General features: G+C 41.4%; 3 protein-coding genes across 3 annotated transcripts in view; 2 read left to right on the top strand and 1 right to left on the bottom strand.

The window, feature by feature from the left end:
* LOC146578426 (T-cell surface protein tactile-like) overlaps positions 1-19,284 on the top strand; it is a 553,052-nt gene that overhangs the window by 495,918 nt on the left and 37,850 nt on the right. The gene's annotated exons all lie outside the window — the stretch shown is intronic.
* On the top strand, positions 5,392-9,730 carry LOC146578433 (P2Y purinoceptor 14-like). The gene is made up of 4 exons (XM_085268732.1): positions 5,392-5,469; positions 7,911-8,019; positions 8,122-8,381; positions 8,683-9,730. The coding sequence occupies exons 2-4, from the start codon at positions 7,933-7,935 to the stop codon at positions 9,347-9,349; spliced, it is 1,014 nt and encodes a 337-aa protein (XP_085124858.1). The 5' UTR covers positions 5,392-5,469; positions 7,911-7,932; the 3' UTR covers positions 9,350-9,730.
* On the bottom strand, positions 16,540-18,073 carry LOC146578432 (nuclear factor 7, ovary-like). The gene has a single exon (XM_085268776.1). It carries the CDS (start codon positions 18,059-18,061, stop codon positions 16,670-16,672), a length of 1,392 nt encoding a protein of 463 aa, XP_085124902.1. The 5' UTR covers positions 18,062-18,073; the 3' UTR covers positions 16,540-16,669.

Here is a 19,284-nt window from a genome sequence, read left to right as displayed (position 1 = left end):
CTGTATGGAGAAAAAAAACAGAAGAAAGAAGAAGAAGAAAGCAAAACCAAAAAAAGAGCAACATAATAAAAACAGCACCATCACAATAAACTAGCTAGCAGTAGATAACAGTAGATACTAAATACTAAACGATATTGTGCAGCACGCAAGATAGACAGCGCACAATGTGCTTTGAGGCAGCAGCCAACAAAGGTGTAGTCCGCGTCTGTGAACACCTGTGTGCACACCTGTGTGGATCAGCATGCTTGTATTCCAAAGGTTTCTCCATGTAACGATCTGCTAGGGAGTGTGGGGAGCCACAGCCCCGTCCTCCAGGGCATGAAGCAGGTATGGAGGAGATCCAGGCCCCAGATATCTAGAGGCCCCAGAGTACGAGGACCGAGGAGGACCACCAAAAGGGGGGGAACCGTGCCACCCTCCTGGGAAGAGCTGAGTAGAGCCCCAAACGAGAGGTCACCCAGCACCTACGGAGCAGAGGCCAGAGGGGGTTGCAGTGGCGTGCCCGCGGGTTCTGCCGGCAGCCAGCTGTGCCAGAGAGGACTGAGCTTCAGGCCCAGAGGCCAGAGGACTGTTAAATTTCAGACACTTTGATAAGTCTTCACATATCTCACGCCAAAACTTTTGAACTGGTGGACGGAACCAAAGCGCGTGGATGTGAATTGTCCGGTGTATTTGCTGTGCAATGTGAGCAGTTGTTGGAAGGCGTATAGCCCATCTTGGACATCCTATGACCAGTATAGTGCACTCTATGTAATATTTTGCATTGTATTAATTGCAAACTGGGATTTCTGATCCACTGAAAGGTTTTTAAGTATATCTGAGACCAAAGGTTTGGGTCTAAGCTGATCGATAAATCTGCTTCCCATTTTGCAATAGGAAGGGATATTGATTCATCCATTTTAGAACGTGTTCTGTATATTTTAGGCAATAATTTGGGGGGTTTTAGACTAAAAAATTGTACCACACTTGGTGGTGTTTGTAATTCAGCTTCACTGGGATTGAATTTCTTTTTTTACTATGGATTTAATTTGTTGATATTCCAAAAATCGTTTCTTGTTGATCCCGTATTGTGTAACTAGTCTGTCAAACAAAATAAAGTCTGTTCCTTCCAATATATGTTCCAAGTATTTAATTCCTTTGCAACTCCAATCTGGAAAGTTTATCATATTATTGTTTTGTAATATGTCAGGGTTGTTCCAGATAGGTGTACGTTTGCATGTCATTTTTAGAAACTCCCACCATGCTGTCAGAGAAGAGCTGCTATTGATGCTTTTAAAACATTCATGTCATTTGATGTTTGAGCTGATAAATGGTAGGTCTGAAATTTCTATGTTATTACATAGTGCCTGTTCTACATCTATCCAAGGTTCATCTAAGAGGGTGTGTTTAAACAATCTGGAGATGAACTGAAGCCTGTTGGCTAAAAACTAGTGATTAAAGTTAGGCAGATCTAATCGTCCTATATCCTTGGTCTTTTGTAATGTTTTTAAGCTGATATGTGGGGGTTTATCTTTCCAAAGGAATTTAGAAATATACGAGTCTAACATACGAGTTGTATGAAGTACAGTTATACAGAAATGTGAACTATGCAAGTTATAAACAGTTGTAGGATTAAAAATTATCGTATGTACAGAATGATTATTTACACAGAGCTATACGGTAGTGCAGTTAAGATAAGTGAGGGTGTAGATAGTTTCTACAGAGGCTATATAAAGTGCCAGTGGTTGTGAGTGGTGGTTCACTCCATGTTATTATTGTGTGTTTGAGGGTACAGTTGTCCATTGTGGGTGTGTGTATGTTCAGTCCATGAGTTAACGTGGGTCAGATGTCAGGAGGCAGAGTTCAGGAGTCTGACAGCTGTGGGGAAGAAGCTGTTCCGGTACCTGGTGGTCTTAGTCCGGAGGCTCCTGTAGCACCTTCCAGAGGGCAGGAGGGTGAAGAGTCCATGTGATGGGTGACTGGGGTCTTTGATGATTTTCCCAGCCCTTTTCAGACACCGCTTCCTGTAGATGTCCTTTATGGCAGGAAGTGGTGCTCCGGCGATGCGCTGGGCAGTTTTCACGACCCTCTGCAACGCCTTCCGGTCCGAGGCAGAGCAGTTCCCGTACCAGACTGTTATACAGTTGGTCAGGATGCTCTCGATGGTGCAGCGATAGAAGTTCACCAGGATGTCTGAGGACAGGTGGTTCTTCCTCAGAGTCCTCAAGAAGAAGAGGCGCTGGTGAGCCTTCTTGACCAGCTTGGAGCAGTTGGTCGTCCAGGTGAGATCCTCGGAGATGTGGACTCCCAGGAACTTGAAGCTGCTCACACGCTCCACAGCCGTCCCCTTAATGTGGATGGGTGGATGTGGGTCAGCATTCCTCCTGTAGTCCACGATGAGCTCCTTGGTCTTCTCGGTGTTAAGCAGCAGGTTGTTTCTGTCGCACCACTCAGCCAGACGATCCACCTCCTCCCTGTAGGCGGCCTCATAATTGTCACTGATGAGGCCAATCACCGTGGTGTCATCTGCAAACTTAATGATGGTGTTGGAACCATCAGCAGGTCTGCAGTCGTGGGTGAAGAGGGAGTAGAGGAAAGGGCTCATCACACAGCCTTGTGGTACACCGGTGTTCATTGTGATGGTAGATGAGCAGCGGTTATCCAGCCGGACATGTTGGGGGCGGTTGGTCAGGAAGTCCAGTATGCACAGTCCAATATGCACTGTTGTAAATTTTGACTAGCAGTTAGTGGGGATAGGTTAATTGATTAATCTAAATTGCCCATAGGTGTGAATCTGTGTGTGAATGTGAGCGCGAATGGTTGTCTATGTCTCTATGTGTTAGCCCTTCGACAGGCTGGCGACCTGTCCAGGGTGTACCCCGCCTCTCGCCCTATGACATCTGGGATAAGCTCCAGCGCCCCCCGCAACCCTGAAAAGCAGAAGCAGAAGCGAATGGATGGATGGATGTTTTAAATTACTTTTATTTATTTTTTAAATTCAGTTCAGTATTATTTCTATAGTGCCAAATCATAAGCTTGAAAGGGCTTTGTATTCCAGGGCAAAGGCCCAACAAAAATAGAGAAAAAACCCCAAGGCTAATTTACACCATTTACCACCATTGAGGCCTGCTCTCATAAAGTGTCATAGGTTTTACTCTGTCTGTAAAGCTGGTTTTCAGAAATATAAGATTTTAGAGTACCATCTTTAGCCAGTATAGTGTGACGTCACCAGGTTGGTTGGTTGGGGCATATAGACTTCACTAACATAAAGTAATGTAACTAATGACAGAACCAATAACTCACTAGAAAACAAGGACGCTGAAACTAAAAATGAGTCTGAGAGGTTGGTTTTTGTTCTGTCCCTGAGTGCAACAATGAGCTTTATGTTAATCAAGAAATCAAGAATAAGGTGTCTACTTTAACTGTCTGTTTCAGTGGTTCTTATTGTTTGTCTATTGCATATCAGTCTTTCCTTTGCACATGATATAATTAGTTGCCTAACATAAACTAGTGTAAGTCTGTTAGCCACAACCAACCAGCCTGGTGACATCACATTCTGTACTGGCACTAGATGGTACTAAACATGTTTTAAAAAATTAAAGTTTTAACATGTATTTTTAAAATCCAACTTTACACACAGAGTTAAACAGATGATAATTTTTGGAGTTAGCCTTTAAATGTGTAGTGTTCACTGATTTTATCTTTGTTTTTTTGTGAACAGTATTTCCGGGTTGGTTTGCTGATTTGTCTGCTGGTTCACGCCTTACATTCAGAGTGTGCGATGTTGTCACATTCTTAGAATATTATGGGCTTGACCTTTGAACTGTTCCCTGTTTGGGCAGAACATGGTGGAAGTGCAGACGACAGCACTGTGAGTTGCAACAGAAAAGCAACAGGAAGTGATACAACACGCCTTAATGCATACATTACAGCACCCAGTGAGTGAAGTGGAGAGACACGAGACTCCGCAGAAACAAAAGATATAAACCTTACTTCTGTAGTGCTCAGTGCCATTATCATCACCATCACCATTATCTGACAGTGGGGATGGAGGTTGTATTTATTTTAACTGTGTGATAGCTAGCCAATATTACTTGGTTTTCAATTTTCCAACTGATGAGGGGAATGAGGAAGGCCTGCAATGTTATTATAGGTGTCAGTAAAATAATACATTTTGGCAAACCTGAGAAATCTGCAAAGTGGCCACTCTGTGTGTGTGTGGCAGTGTGTTTGTATTGAGTTCAGCCTCGTATTGACCTTTGAGCTCAGCAGAAGCCCTGGTGTAATGGCCCTGGCAGTATTTCGGTCATAAATCCTATAAATATGAATTATGACCACTAAATCCATATGTCTGGACTGTAGTTTACATGTGTGTTCTGTACCTTTAAGAGTCCTTTTTCTGATTAAGTGGGCTGTTTGGGGTTGGCTTGAACATGGCATCTGCTGATTGGACCCCACTGCCAACTTAGCCACCTCAGAAACTCTGGCAGCATCAAGCAGCAGCAGGCCCGTCTTCCACCGCCAAATTCATAGTGTTTTTTCTTGTGCGTGTGTTCTGACACACATTTATATATAGTATTGGAAAATAGCTCTGCTTATTGTTCAGGTAGCACTTTTTTGGAATAGATTTTTTGTTTGTTATTTTGAACTTGGTTCACCCTGGGGTTTTGGTTCAGTTTTGGTACGTTCGCAGTAGCAATACACTTCACCTTTATCTGTGAATTGGCTACTAGGTGTGTGGCTTTGGGAACCAGGGCGGGGAAACACTTTTTTAAATGGGATCTATGACACTGGTTTCACTGAATTCATCTGCGGCGAGAACACAAAACCTCAATAGCCTAAAGGTACTGTCCTAATCTACCAGTTAAGGCCACCAGCAAAAAACTTAACTAGAGAAAAATCTGTAGTTATAGTCTCTGACTATCACCTGCTAAACTATTTCTTTTGAAGATTGACCTGTTGTTTCGTCTCTAGTGTAGTTGTTGTCACTTTCATCTTCACCAAAGCAGGTGAAATGAATTCACAACTTACTTGGAGAGACTGATACCCTTGATGTGACTTTGTGTTGCACTGTGATACACATACTGATGATAAGTGTATAAACAGTACTTTGTTTTAAATCATCATTTAAAAACTGCGTTTTATATCTATTCGAGTTATCTGTGTCAAATATTAAAATTGTGTTGATGATGCGAAACACTTAAGCGTGAAAATATATTTAAAAAAATTAAAAAGACATTACAAAGGAGGCACAGAATGATTCCCAGCATTGTATATGGCCTGTTTATCACAACTAATCATAAATGAAGTGTCAGCTTTCTGTGCAGCAATTTCAGTGGTTTCAAACAGGAAACACGTCAGAGATCAGGGTAGAGCTGCAGTTACTGTGTGTTTTCTGATTTACAATGATACCATTAAACCACGAAGACATATTGACTGAAGTAGCGTTTCGTGCTGACAGAAAACTGCAGAGGGATACATCAAATACAGGTGAGTCCAGCTGGTTTCTCAGACTCACATTTATTTGTACTTCTGCTGATTAAAAAAACAACTGAAAAATGATTATCTGTAACATGTGGAGCAAAAACAGTCAATGATCAGCACCCACAACTAACATCCGTGTTCAAGAGACCAATCTGATCTCATGATTCTAAATTTGACTAAGGCCTGGGCCAAAACTACCAATAGTTAACCATGATCCAGATCTGGACTCAGACCTATCTTTAGAATAAGTCTGAGGCCATTTCTAGTTAACTCTGCACAGCTTTTCTCATATTTACGGTAGGATTATTTTTAATCTATGCAGCCTAATTTGTTTGTCTTTATGGAAGTCAATGCACGTACACAGGAAACTCACAAATTAGTCGTGTGCATTGTAACTGATACCACATGATGTTACTCAGCAATTAAATAACCTATTCAGAGCATGGGTGAAAACACAACTCTGCAAGGAGATGAGATGTAGAAATTCAGGTCAAAGTTCAAGTAGTAAGTCTGGCAAATCATGAGAGATAACGGTTAAAGATGAGATTGTTTCAATGTTAAATAGAGGGAAGAAGGATGCCATGCAGTAATTAACACTGTCATCTCGCTGCAAGATGGTCCTGGGTTTGAATCAAATCTGGGGCCTTTTTTTGTCCAGTTTCCTGGTGTTTGTTTCTCTGGTTACTCTGGCTTCATACCACAGTCTAAAGACTGAGGTTAGATTAACCACTGATTCTACATTGACCGTGAGAGTAGAGAGAGTTCACCACCTTGGCCTTCCTTGTTGTAGTAGACCTCAGTCTCTATCGATCTTGTGCTTAAGGCTCATTCCTGAGCTGGCACGTGCTTTCTTTCAGCCCAGCTTTCTCCAGCCATTAGTAAGATTTCTCAGTGTGAGTCATGTCTTTTGTCTGCTGGCAGTACATGCCATGCAAACGCCTGTCTTTCCACGGCGATTTTTCTTCTTGCTCCTCTTCTTTCTTGAGTTTCTGCTGCCTGAGACATTCACTAGGCACATGGTCAGTAGTGGCCATCTTCCTAATATACCACACATCTGTTGTTTCATCCAATTTTAGTCATATTTAAAGCAACAAATCACAAAAACAGTTTCCTTAGCTTTATATCTTCAGGTACAATTATACAGAGAAACCACCAATAATCGTGTGCCCCCTTTGCGTAAGCACTTTGGCGACAGTTGGAAGGAAAAACTCCCTTTTAACAGGACTTCCTTTTAACTCAGCAGAACCAGGCTGTATGATTCAGTAGCTTTTAGAATCACTTTTAGCAGTAATGTGAAGTAATGGTTTTCTGCATGGCTTTGTCAGACTCTCACATTGTTGTGGAGCTCTATTGGCTTTCTTTTCATGCTTCTTTGAGGTTTGCCGTCTCTCAATCATTCCGATGTTGATTTGCTGCTGTGCTTAGGATCTTTGTCCTATTGACGGTCTCACATTTGACTCCTATAATACTATATTTGACTATAATACTTTGGTATGCAGAGGAGTTTATGGTCGACTCTGTGACTTTAAGGTGCCCAGGTCCCGTGCTGCAAATCAAACCCTAATCATCACTCCTCCACCACTGTTCTAATAGTTAATGATACCTTTTGCTGAAATGCTGGGAATGCCAAACATGGTGCTGCCAAATATCTGCACTTCTGGCTGCTCTGTACAGAAGTCTTGTGGTTTGTTTAGAAGTAACTTCCCAAGCCTAAGCCATGTTGCCATATTCTTTATAAGGAGAAGAGGCGTTCTCCTGGCGGGCACTTTCAAACAAACCATAGTTGTTCGGTCTTCTTTAGATTGTTTGTCACGAACTTTAACATTTATCATGTTCACAGTGGCCTGTGGAGTCTGACATATATCTCTTGGGATTTTTTCACAGTTTTTCTGAACATTGCACCATCTGACCTTAGGGTGAACTTACTTAGTTTGACCATCATCACATGGTGGCACGGTGGTTAGCACTGTTGCCGCACAGCACGAAGGTCCTGAGTTCAATTCTACCATCAGGCCGGGGTCTTTCTGTGTGTAGTTTGCATGTTCTCCCCGTGTTCGCGTGGGTTCCCTCCGGTACTCTGGCTTCCTCCCACTGTCCAAAGACATGCAGCTTGTGGGGATAGGTTAATTGATTAATCCAAGTTGCCCATAGGTGTGAATGTGGGAGTGAATGTGAGTGTGAATGGTTGTCTGTCCCTGTGTGTTGGCCCTGTGACAGACTGGTGACCTGTCCAGGGTGTACCCTGCCTCTCGCCCTATGACAGCTGGGATAGGCTCCAGCGCCCCCGCGACCCTGAAAAGGATAAGCAAATGGATGGATGGTTTCACTTTGAGTTACTACATCAAACAAAGACACCATGAAGATAATTTCAAAGATTAAAATAGCAATTATACATAATTTGTTGCAAAATGATGTATATGTGAGGTGGATTTTTGTTTCCGCTCCAGAAACATCACTGACCAAAATACCATGACTTCACCTTCCAATGAGACCTGTGAGGTTAAGGATATTTCAGCCAAACCTTTCTTTATACTGGTCCACAGTTTGGTCTTCCTGGTAAGTTTCAAATCATCAAATTGTGCTCTGTCAGAAATTGGTTTGAGGTTCCCAGTGCATGTACCAAAGTCTGTTCTCTCCATCCTTTCTGTGTTTCTTTAGGTAGGTTTACCTCTCAATGGCTTCATCATGAAGTTCTACTGTTGTCGAGGTCGAAAGCAGGCGTCCAGCAGCTTGAAAGTCTTCCTGAAGAACCTGACAGCTGCTGACTTCCTATTCTGCCTCTGTCTGCCACTCCGCATCACTTACTATGCCAGAAGCTCTGGAATAATCCCGAGTCTCTACTGCAGCTTTGGAGCTTCTGCCTTTTTCCTCAACATGTATGCCAGCATCATATTTATGGGGTACATCGCTGCCAACAGGTAAAAAAAAAAACCTTTACAGTGTTGTTAAGTACAACACTGGGTGTTACATCAGTAAATGTAGCTTGCCATCACCAGTGTGTGAATGTGTGTGTGAATGGGTGGATGACTGGATATGTAAAGCGCTTTGGGGTCCTTAGGGACTAGTAAAGCGCTATATAAATACAGGCCATTTACCATTTACCATTTAAATCCTGCAGTCCTAATTAAAGCATGAATGCATTTTTTAACTTAATGATTTTGGCAGCACTGTGGCTGATTAGTGAATTTGTCTATTGCCTGCTTTTGCTTCTCTCTTCAGGTATCTGAAGATCGTCAATCCTTCAGGAACTCGCGTCCTGCAGACAGTACGAACTGCCCACATCATCTCTGCGGTCACCTGGGTTTTTCTTCTGGCTACAGCAATTTCTTACAGCAATCTGTATTTGATGACTCAGGAATCTCTGACCTCTAACTCCAGCCGCTGTGATCCCCTCTTTAGTGAATCAGTCAAGTTGTTCTTTAAAATCATCCAGGTTCTGTCTGCCATCATCTTCCTCTTAGTCTTCATATCCCTGGTCTTCTTCTACTACAGCACCTCCCGCAGGGTGTTGCAGGCACAGCAGAGGCAGCTGGCCTCCTCTGAGAAGCTCTTGAAGTCTCGCAGGAACATGTTGCTGCTTGTCAGCATCTTCTGTGTTTGCTTTGTCCCCTATCACCTGGTTCGACTTCCCTTTACTTTTCTGTCGGGAAACTGCACAGTAGGTCCAGTGTTGTACTACCTGAAGGAGGTGTCCACCATGGTCTCAGTTTTCAACATCTGCCTGGACCCAGTTGTTTACTTTTACCTCTGTAAGGCTTTTCGGGCAAAGGTTAGAAAGTTGTCCAGGAGAGCCAACATTCAACAAGTGAGTGAGGGGAGTGAGAGCAGCAAGGAGCAGTTTGGCATCGTCACATCAACAGCAACGTCTCAAACCAATGAACTGTAGGAAAACTTCCATATTTTATGTACAGCCTTGTTTTGTGTGTGTGTGTGTTTTTTCTTTCTCTTTTTTTGTCACGTGAGTTCTGTGAAATCATGCTTATCCACCCCAAATCTTTACAAAAAATATAGTTTCTGCTAAGCTTATTTAAACATATCAAGAAGAACTTTTTACCTTTCTGCAATATGTTTTTTTTTATTATTTTATTCATAACAAAAATTAAAGCATAGATAATTGGTGTTGCTTAAAAAAAAAGACATCTCAGGTTTTTTTTCTACTTGGCTGTTTTCCAGAAATGTTTCATTTCATTTTGATGTGTATTGTAGGAAATACACTGAATAAAGCGACAATGTTTTGAGGTTGGCATGTACACATCATCATGATTTATATTCGTGAGCACATTCAGTCACATCATGATTCAAATATACTTGATTATAAATAGCATTGTTGTACTGACTTCTTTTTTTAACTCATGAATCAGTTGTTCCACACCGTTTTAGTCAAAAGGACCTATATGCATCTATAGGGTCATATAGCTCTAATTCATAACAGAAGTTATCTCAAGGCATTTTAGCTAATGCTTTGGATTTGGTAATCTCACAGTCTAAGAAGGCTAACCTGCAGTCTCCATATCCTCCCTGGTGAATTTGATGTATTGGTCCACTGAGTTAATGTGATCTGTGAAATGTAGGACGTCCTGAGATTTGATTTTCACCCAGGTGTCATCCAAATATCTGAACCAATGGCTTTGTGGTGTTCCAGGGTAGGATAGCAAAGCCCTCTTTTCCACTTCTTCAATCAATCAATCAATCAATCAATCAATCAATCAATCAATCAATCAATCAAGGCTTCATTTGCTATGTGCAAGTTGCCCTGCAGTGAAATAGGACACCCCCCCCCCCCCCTCCCCCGATCTTACACACACAACACAGACATCACATGGGGATACAGGTCGGAGATCGGTAGCGTTACAGAAAAAAAACACTGAAATATACACTACAATGGGAAAGTACAAGAGGAAAAAAAGTGACCTCTACTCATGCTGGGCTCCTGGGAGGATAGCATGAGCACAGGAAACAAAAAAACTCCTCTGCACAAAAAGCACATAAATGTCCACAGCACAACATTATGGAACACGTGACAAGCCACAGGGTCGGGTGGGGGGTGAGGAATAATCCGAAGCAAACACAGCAGCCATCCTGTCCAGCGCTACCATTCCAGCGCGGGCTCAGACCCGTCTCGTGTTCCCAGGAGGGAACAAGCATCGAAGGCGTTTGGAAAGGGAGGGGGGATGAGTGTGTGCATATCAGTGTATATGTGTGTGTGTGCGTGTCCATAGTTCAGCTGAGACAGTGTCCTTCGCCCTGCTAGGCTAAGTAAACAGTCTTCCAGCCAACCCAAGTGGCCTTGCATGGAATGGGAAGGAACAGACTAAACACAGTCGTTATCAGGGTGTTGTTGTTCAGCTCCAGTCTTGCAACTGCAGCTGGCACAGAAAGGGTATCCACAAGAAGTGATGGTGGTTTTAACTTTTTACTTTAGTGCCAACAGCTCATATGAATTTCAAAGCAGTTCTAACACTGGTCTCTCAATCTCCCGTTGGAGAGCCGCGAGCTTCGCCATACTTGGGTTCTGTGATGTTGTCATTCTTGTGCTCAAAGAGCCAATTCTGGGAACTCACGACCACAGTGAGCTTCTCCAAGATGTGATCCAATTTGCGCTCAGAGGTGTTATTCTGAGTATTCACAGCAGCCGTAGCCTTTCCAAGATCTTATCCGTGCCGACTCAATGAGCCCATTTTGAGAAACTCACGCCTCTCCCATCGTTTCAATCCCAGCAGGCAGCCTTAAGTCTTCGATAAGCCAGGGCCAAGCCAGCTCCAATCAGCCAGAACCCTGTTACCATGGTTCCAAATAGGTAGATATCTTCAGCACTCAGGCTCACCCAAGCCCAGACTTCTCGTTGAGAAAGGGGTGTCAATTGCATTTAGGGACCAGTTGATCCAATCCATAATTCCTCTTTTAGGTTTTAGAGAACAGACTGTGAGAGATTGTTCCAGGGAAAAGTAATACAAAATACACGAGACTAGACAAGGACATAAGAGGCTAAGCAGGGAAGCTAAGGGAGAGGAGGAGGAGGAGAAAAGTGTGACCGCCTTTGTCAAGAGCAAGAGCAGAAAAAAAAATTGGCCATTGTACAAATTGGCCATGATGGGTGAAACTGGGGAGCCCATTGCACACCCATGTTTCTGCCTGTAGAACTGACCCTTGTATGTGAAGTAGGTGCACACAGTTCCAAAAACAAACACACTTGATTGTGATCCACTAGCGGGATTTGTCTTGGCGTCACAGCAAAGCTCAATCTTTTTTTTTTCTGTTCTGCAGCTCAAGACTGTTTATGGACCCTAACATGTGAGACTTTGATAAGGTCAGAGATATTTAAGTTGTAAACTTTGTGTTTTCTTTAGTTTTCACGGTGTCTGAAGAAAATAAGAGAGAGAAATAAACTTCAGAAGACATCAGTAGGTGTGGCCACTGTTTGTTGGACCCTGTAGTTACAATACTGGTTAACTTGAACATATTTACTTTATTTTATTTACATTCAACATGTCAGTATTGAGCATAACTAACTCTCAGTAAAATCACAAATAAGTTATGTTATGTTTAACATGGGTTATATTTTGATCGGTGATTAACCGACTACACCACTACTTCTTTTATTTTATTTTATTTTTTATTTTTGATTACGAATAAATTATTTTTTAGGAAAAGAGAAAAGCTCTGTTTTACCACTCTTATAGTTTTTACTCACATGAGGCGAGATATTAAGACCTTTGACCACTTAGCTGGGATGTAGGCAATAGTTCAAGTGATTCACTAACAATGACATACGTGTTCCAGCAGGAGGCAGTAATACACTAAACTGCACCTGTTGTGTTGAAAAGAAGGTGAAAGAGACTCAGAGTCTTGTCAGAAGTATTGTGAGGGAGTTGAAAGAAGAGGGTTATATTTCCAAGTCTCGGGAAAAATATCTGTCTGCTCCGATTTTTCCTCATCCTCGCCGGTTTTATCTTTCACCTAAGATTCATAAACCTCCAGAAACCTTGTCTGTTCCATTTAAGATCCCTATTGTTAGTGATTGGGACTGTGAATCATTCAGGATTACAGCATATAGAGTCTTTTCTAAATTCCTTGTCTCATCCGTTTAATGCACCCTAGTTATGTGAAAGATACATATGACTTTATTGACAAATTGAAAGATGTGAATGATCCATGTGACGCCTTACTTTTTACGATGGATGTGGAGTTCCTCTGTACCAACATAGACACAAGGTTGGGCTTATTGGCAGTTGATAAAATATTTAAATAAAATATGATTTTACACGTTCTGATGATAATATTTTAAAATTATTAAAATGAACTTTGACTAGAAATGATTTTCAATTTGAGGATTCCTTTTTTCTCCAAATCTCAGGTTGTGCACTACGTGGATATTTATACGTCCCACTGGGAAACGACAATTTTAGAAATTACCACTAATTTATTTTACGGTATTCGGACAATGTTTTTGGGATTTGGACACATGGATTAAAATATTTCAAAATCTTTTTGCATAAATTGAGCAATCACCACCCCTTAATAAAGTTAAAATTTCAGCTAGATCAATTTGTAGTTAATTTTTTAGACAAAGTTGTTTTCTTTAGAAAACAATAATAGTCAAAGTAAACAACTATGTAATAATTATTAATTATAGTAGTTACATTAATAGTAATGTAATCATTACACACACACACAAAGAGATGATGTTCATTTGGTATAACTGAGCTGCTCACACACCTTTGATTTTAATAAACACACTGAATAACTGAAGATTGTAGAGTCAATAATGATACTCTTCACACATAATATGTCAAATGGAATAAGCCAAAGGTCAAAATAACGATGACGATGATGATACTTTCCACACAAAAAAACTGAAGTAGGTCAAATGTCAAAGTGGATGTAGTGATAAAACAGTCAGCAGTGTGTTAGTTTTGCACCAATATCAGTGGAGTACTTTACCCTGAAAAATGCAGAGTGTAATGTAGAGCTTGATGGTTTTCCCAGAAACTGAGATTCTGTGGCTAGGATTTCATTGTGGATTGAGGTTTCTATCAAATCACTTTGAACGTCTATGTGGTGATAACGTGTTCACAGCTGAAAATGACACAGTGGGGTCTAAATCTTCTGGCAGTGGTTGGACAGCATGAAGGAAAATGGTGGAGCAACTTTATTCGTGAAGACTTGCTTTGTTGGTGCTGTGAACAGACACTTTATTTCCTGCTTTGAACTGTTTGTTTTAATGACACTTTAAAATAGATTGATTTGTTCTTCATTCAGTTATTGGATGACTCTTTTTATTTTTAGCAAATATTTATGTGCTCGTTCACAAATGAAAGACATAAAGACGTCAATCTTTTTGTGTGTTTGAGTGTTGAGAATGAGACTGACAGCAGGGTGAAAAGAAGTGAAAATGAGATTGATTTTATCCTCAGATGCTTTATTAAAGCACACAGGAAGTGATTGTGAATGCCCGTTCATGTTGGATCATCATGTGAAGTTTTCAGGATTCAGACTGGAAATGTGATTTCTCTTTAAGGCTCTAAAAACTGCGCTTTGCCCCTTTAAATCTCTTCCCCTCCTTGATTTGTACTGACAGCGAGCGCTCTGAATCCACACACACTTTCAGTTCTTCTTCTGCTGTAAATAAAGGAAAAACTAGCTGATTAAACGAGCTCCGTCATTACAAACTTCCTGCTGATGTTTCCATGTGAAGCAGTCGGAGATATTCCTCCGGCTGGACGACACGCTCTGCTTTGATACTAAAGCATTATAAATCTTGTTTTTTGGTGCCTGTGACCCATCTTATTAATTTATCAATCACGCAGGCAGTCGTTCCTCTGAGTTGGAAGGTGGCAAAAGTTACACCAATTTATAAATCGGGTGATAAAACAGACCCTGCTAATTATCGACCTATTAGCATACTCCCTATCTTTTCAAAGATAGCAGAAAAGTGGGTTGCTAACTCTATCATCAAACATCTTAATGACTCCAATCCGGGTTTGCACCCTATGCAATTCGGATTTCGCACTCTTCATTCAACTGAAACGGCTGTCTGTGTTTTTGTTGAGAGAGTGAAATCTTACTTAGACAAGAGCAGTTATGTTGCGGCTGTTTTTCTTGATTTCAAGCGTGCGTTTGACACTGTGAATCATCTTAAGCTCTTGTCTAGACTGTCGACATTTAACTTTAGTAATCACACTGTTAAATGGGTACAGTCTTATCTATCAGATAGAAAACAATGCGTGCAAATAAAGAATAGCAAGTCACCCTATCTTTACTGTACGGAAGGTGTCCCCCAGGGTTCAATTCTAGGCCCCCTGTTATTTTCACTTTATGTAAATGACTTGCCTAATGTGTGCAAAAATGTGGACACGATTATGTATGCGGATGATACGGTAATTTTTACGCAAGCCAAAACTGCTGATGATGCAGCCCATCAGCTTTCACTGGCATTACATGATTTACAAAAATGGCTGAATGACTCATGCTTGTGCCTTAATTTTAAAAATACCGTATCAATGTTTTTTAGTAAACCTAAAACAACCGTGGCTGCAGTAAAAGTCTGCTTGAGTGCACAAGAATTAATTAATGTTGAGGAATTTAAGTATTTGGGAGTGCTACTAGACTCTAAATTATCCTTTAAAAAACACATTAAAAAAGTAGTGAAAACTGTAAATGTTAATATACAGAACTTTAGACAATCATTAACAGACCGCAGCGATTACATTCCTGCACTCTATGATACTGGCTCATATTGAATATTGTATTACAAGTTGGTCCTATACGAGCTCTGCTGCTATTGGGCCAATTGAAGTATGCTACAAAAGAGCATTGAAAATATTAGATAAAAAAACCTTTTTCATATCACCATTGTCAAATTTTAGAAAAATACAAGTTTTTAAATTTTACTAATTTCAAATTATTTAAATCTGCCTGTCTAATATACAAAGTTATACATGGTCTGGCGCCTCCACCAATGAGTGATTTTATTAAACAAAAGTCTAGCAGTGTTGCCGGGTCTCGACTGACTCGAGCCACTGTTAGAGGTGATTGTGAACTGGCATTCAGGCGGACGACCTTTTCACAGAATGCTCTGTCATATCAGGGAGTGAGCTTCTGGAATAGTCTTCCACTGTCAGTGAGGGAAAGTACAAGTCTACCCATCTTTAAGATTCACTTAAAAGGGCAGCTGAGGGACACACAAACATGTAATCATGTTTTATATTGGACGGGAAAAAGAGTTAGTGTATTACAAAAAGGGAAACAAATGTTAGTTCAATGGGTGAACGCAATATCACGACGGTCAGGGCATGTACAATACTGGGATTTGTGCAATATAATTGATGTGTTTCCGTTATTGTTATCTATACTGTCCTCGGTGTCCACTCTCCTTGTCATTGTTTGTTCTAGTATAATGTGATCACTGTTTTTGTCCTTGTCACATGACCTGTAAATAGTGTCTCTGTATGTTTTTACTAACTTGTGTTTAACACCAACCTGCCAGAGGGTCTGCAGATGGAAATTAGCCCAAGGCTATAATCTGGCATATTTACATTTGTTAAAATGTTCATTAATATGTATTGCCCCTCTTTCTAAAAAATAAATAAATAAATAAATAAAGCTCAGATATTTTTATCTACACTAGTTTATCTCATTACAGCAGTTTGATGTTTCCCTTTGAATCCCCCTGAAGATCCTGACAGTGAAGCACGTACATAATACTCCAGCCTTTCAACTCTGAGCTTATTTAGTTCTATTAATACACTGAAATCTCATTTGTGTCATGAAGAAAGTCTTTAATCAAACAGAATTCAAAGATCAGAAACATTTCATATATGGAGTTAAACGTGAATCATTGTTTCAACAACATATTTATTGTTGTCATAAACAGACAAGAAGACAACAACAAACTGCTCCTCCCATTCAACACATGTCAGTCCATATCCCAGCAAACTAAATCATCTCCATTTACACATCAAATAGAAACATGAATCACTTGTAATGATTAGAAACTTGATAGAACTTCAAATCTAGTTTGGGGAGTCATTCAGTGAGAAACAGTGAAATGATTTTCCATGTGAAAAGGTGGACAGCAGAAACAGAAAGAAAGAGTGAAACTAAAAGAGAAACAAAGAGCTTTGGAACAACGAGGCAGCAGGAGGACAGCTGCAGTTTAACAGCTTCAACTCACTGACAGGAAACAACATTAGAAACATCATCATCCTCAACTCATCTGCTGCACTGACACTGACACCTTCAACGGACACACCTTCAGTTTACCATCACCAGTCCATATGTATGGAAACATCCTGTGAGTGAAAGTGTGTGTGAAGGTGTGTATGTGTGTGTTAGTATCAGGATCAGAGAACGACAGCTTTCCTCTGTTCCAGTTCAGATTCATTCTGATCCTCTGGAACTTCTTCCGTACTGAGAGAGCAGTGAGAGGAGCTGGTGGTGAGTGTTTGTAGTATTTACTTCCATCAAACAATATCTCCCATAATCCAGATTGTATGTATCCCTTCCTCTGCACAGACTCTGCTAACACACCCAGTCCCCACCCTGTACTGTCTCCAACTTCAACATCCCAGCTGTGAGTCCCTGAGTTAAAGCCCTCAGAGCCCAGGACAGAGCCATAACTCTCAATCCTCTCTGGATTATCAGGAAGCTGCTGCTTCTCTCCTCCTCGTCTCACACTGGTCAGATCTTCAGACAGGATGAGTTTTGGATGAGCAGTGTTTGAGTCCAGAATGAGAGGAGTGTAGGAGACCATGTCCTTCATGTTGTTCCAGATGTTGAAGGTCAGGTTGCCCAGGTGTTTGGCCTGATCTATCAGAGCTCCTGAGGGCAGCTGTGGATCATCCAGCAGGGGGCAGCGCTGGACTCTTTCCACTGCAGCCTTGTAGTTGTGCAGGAATGAGACGTCTTCAGCTCTCAGCTCCTCCTCTGTGGCTCTGACTGTGTCTGAAAGAGCTGCTATCTCTCTGCTCAGAGCCTCCATCTTCTCCTTCATCATCCCACTCTTCTGCTCCTCTTCCTCCCTCAGTGCAGCCAGCCTGGCCTCCTCTTCCTCTGCTAGAAACTGGTGAAGCTTCTTAAACTGCTCCTTAATCTGCCTCTCTGTGTGTCGGGCCTGGACCTTAATGTGTTCTGCTGTTTGATCAAACTTCACTTGAACTTCTTCACAAACCTTTAACTTCTTCTTTAAGGGCTCCAGAGTTTCCTGAAGTTCCTTCTTGTGTTGTTGTGCAGCTTCATCGATGGGTCTGAATCTGTGATTGGTGTGTTTTTCTGAGCCACAGCAGACGACACACACTGGCTGCTGATGGTCCAGACAGAAGAGTTTGAGTTTCTCAGAGTGCAGACTGCAGAGAGCCTCTGAAGCTCTCTGATCTCTCTCCTGTAAGAACGACTCACACAGATTCTTTAAAGCCAGGTTTGAAGGTGGATCATAAACTGATATTTCCTTACAAACTGGACACTCGTGTGTTGGTCTCTCTCTCCACCATCTATTCAGACAGTCTTTACAGAAGCTGTGGCTACATGACAGAAGAACAGGATCTCTGAAGACCTCCCGACAGACCGGACAGCAGAGATCCTCCTCTGATCTTGAAGCCATTGAGTCTGTGAGTGAAGCTGAAAACAGCAGACAGGAAGTACAGTCAGTCCTGGCTCCCCTCCCTCCTCTACCACCTTCACTGAAACTTCCTTTGAGTCGTGTTTTTGCTCAAACTCACATTCAGTGTGTGGAGCGTCAGCAGCTTGAAGCAGCAGTGTTGGAGTTTTCCACTTTTCTCTCCTGTAGCTGGACTCACTCAGAGGAAGCTGCTAGTTTGGTCTGAGCTCAGTCTGATCGTCTGTGCGTCTGTCTTCACTGAAGAAGAAAAAGAGTCTGTTTCCTTGTTTGTCTCAGGTAAGTGATGTGAGGGGCGGAACTTCATTCACCTTCACTTTACAAAGGCTGTTGCTTCACCCATAAACGAGGGTGTGTTTAATTCTAGAGTTAAGTCGTTTAGGTGCCACCAACTGTAAAACAGGTCACAGCATTAAGCTCAGAAAATATGACTCAAATATGACTCAAAAAATGTGACTCAGCATTGCAGTCTGTCAGCTTTTATTCCAGACTTTGTTCTGGTTATTTGTCAGGTTCCCAACAGTGGGAGTGTAGTCACAGAAACACAGGTGGTGTTAGGGTGGATTCACTTTTTTACAGACAGTGGTGTTATTTCTTGTAACTAAGGGTTGGTCAGATGGGAGGTGTTTGATAAATTTATGTGGAATGACCTGTACTTAGAAAAATGTCAAGTGATGTGAGCGGCTCAGAAACAGGATTGCAAATGGGTGCAGTTGAGCCGATATTTCCAGTCCTGGATCAGTAAACTTTGTTTGAAATCAGCTCTGATTTATTGAAATATTAAGAAAACATTACAGTTACAGATACACAGATATTTACAATCAATCTGATTCTGTCCACTCAGATGATGATAATGCCACAAACCCGGGCATGTCTCCTCATTTGCACCCCGAGCTAACAGGTAAGTTATGACCAGAGGTGGGTCGAGTATCCAAAAATTCACACATTATTATTTAACCTCCTAAGACCCGAACTCTTTCATGGCATGCATTTTTAATTTTTCTTTGCTATTTGCGTTGATTGGGACCTAAAGAATGTAAAAACCTAGAATTCCCCTTTTTTTTTTTACCTAATTTTTGTTTTTGAGAAAAACGAGATCCACAGGGCATTTGTTTCAAATTTTGATAGAACAGTGGCAGCATAATTTCCTCGTAAGTGGATATTAGGCCCTTGTAGAGAAGTATTTTGGTCTAGACATCCCAAAATGT

This window comes from Mchenga conophoros, linkage group LG3, assembly GCF_057382185.1.
Source record: "Mchenga conophoros isolate Kocher_MC1m ecotype Shallow Benthic linkage group LG3, M_conophoros_male_GT1.1, whole genome shotgun sequence".
In the NCBI taxonomy this organism is placed as follows: Eukaryota; Metazoa; Chordata; class Actinopteri; order Cichliformes; family Cichlidae; genus Mchenga; species Mchenga conophoros.
The sequence above is the reverse complement of the archived record's forward strand: the minus strand, read 5'-3'. Positions and strand labels throughout refer to the sequence as shown.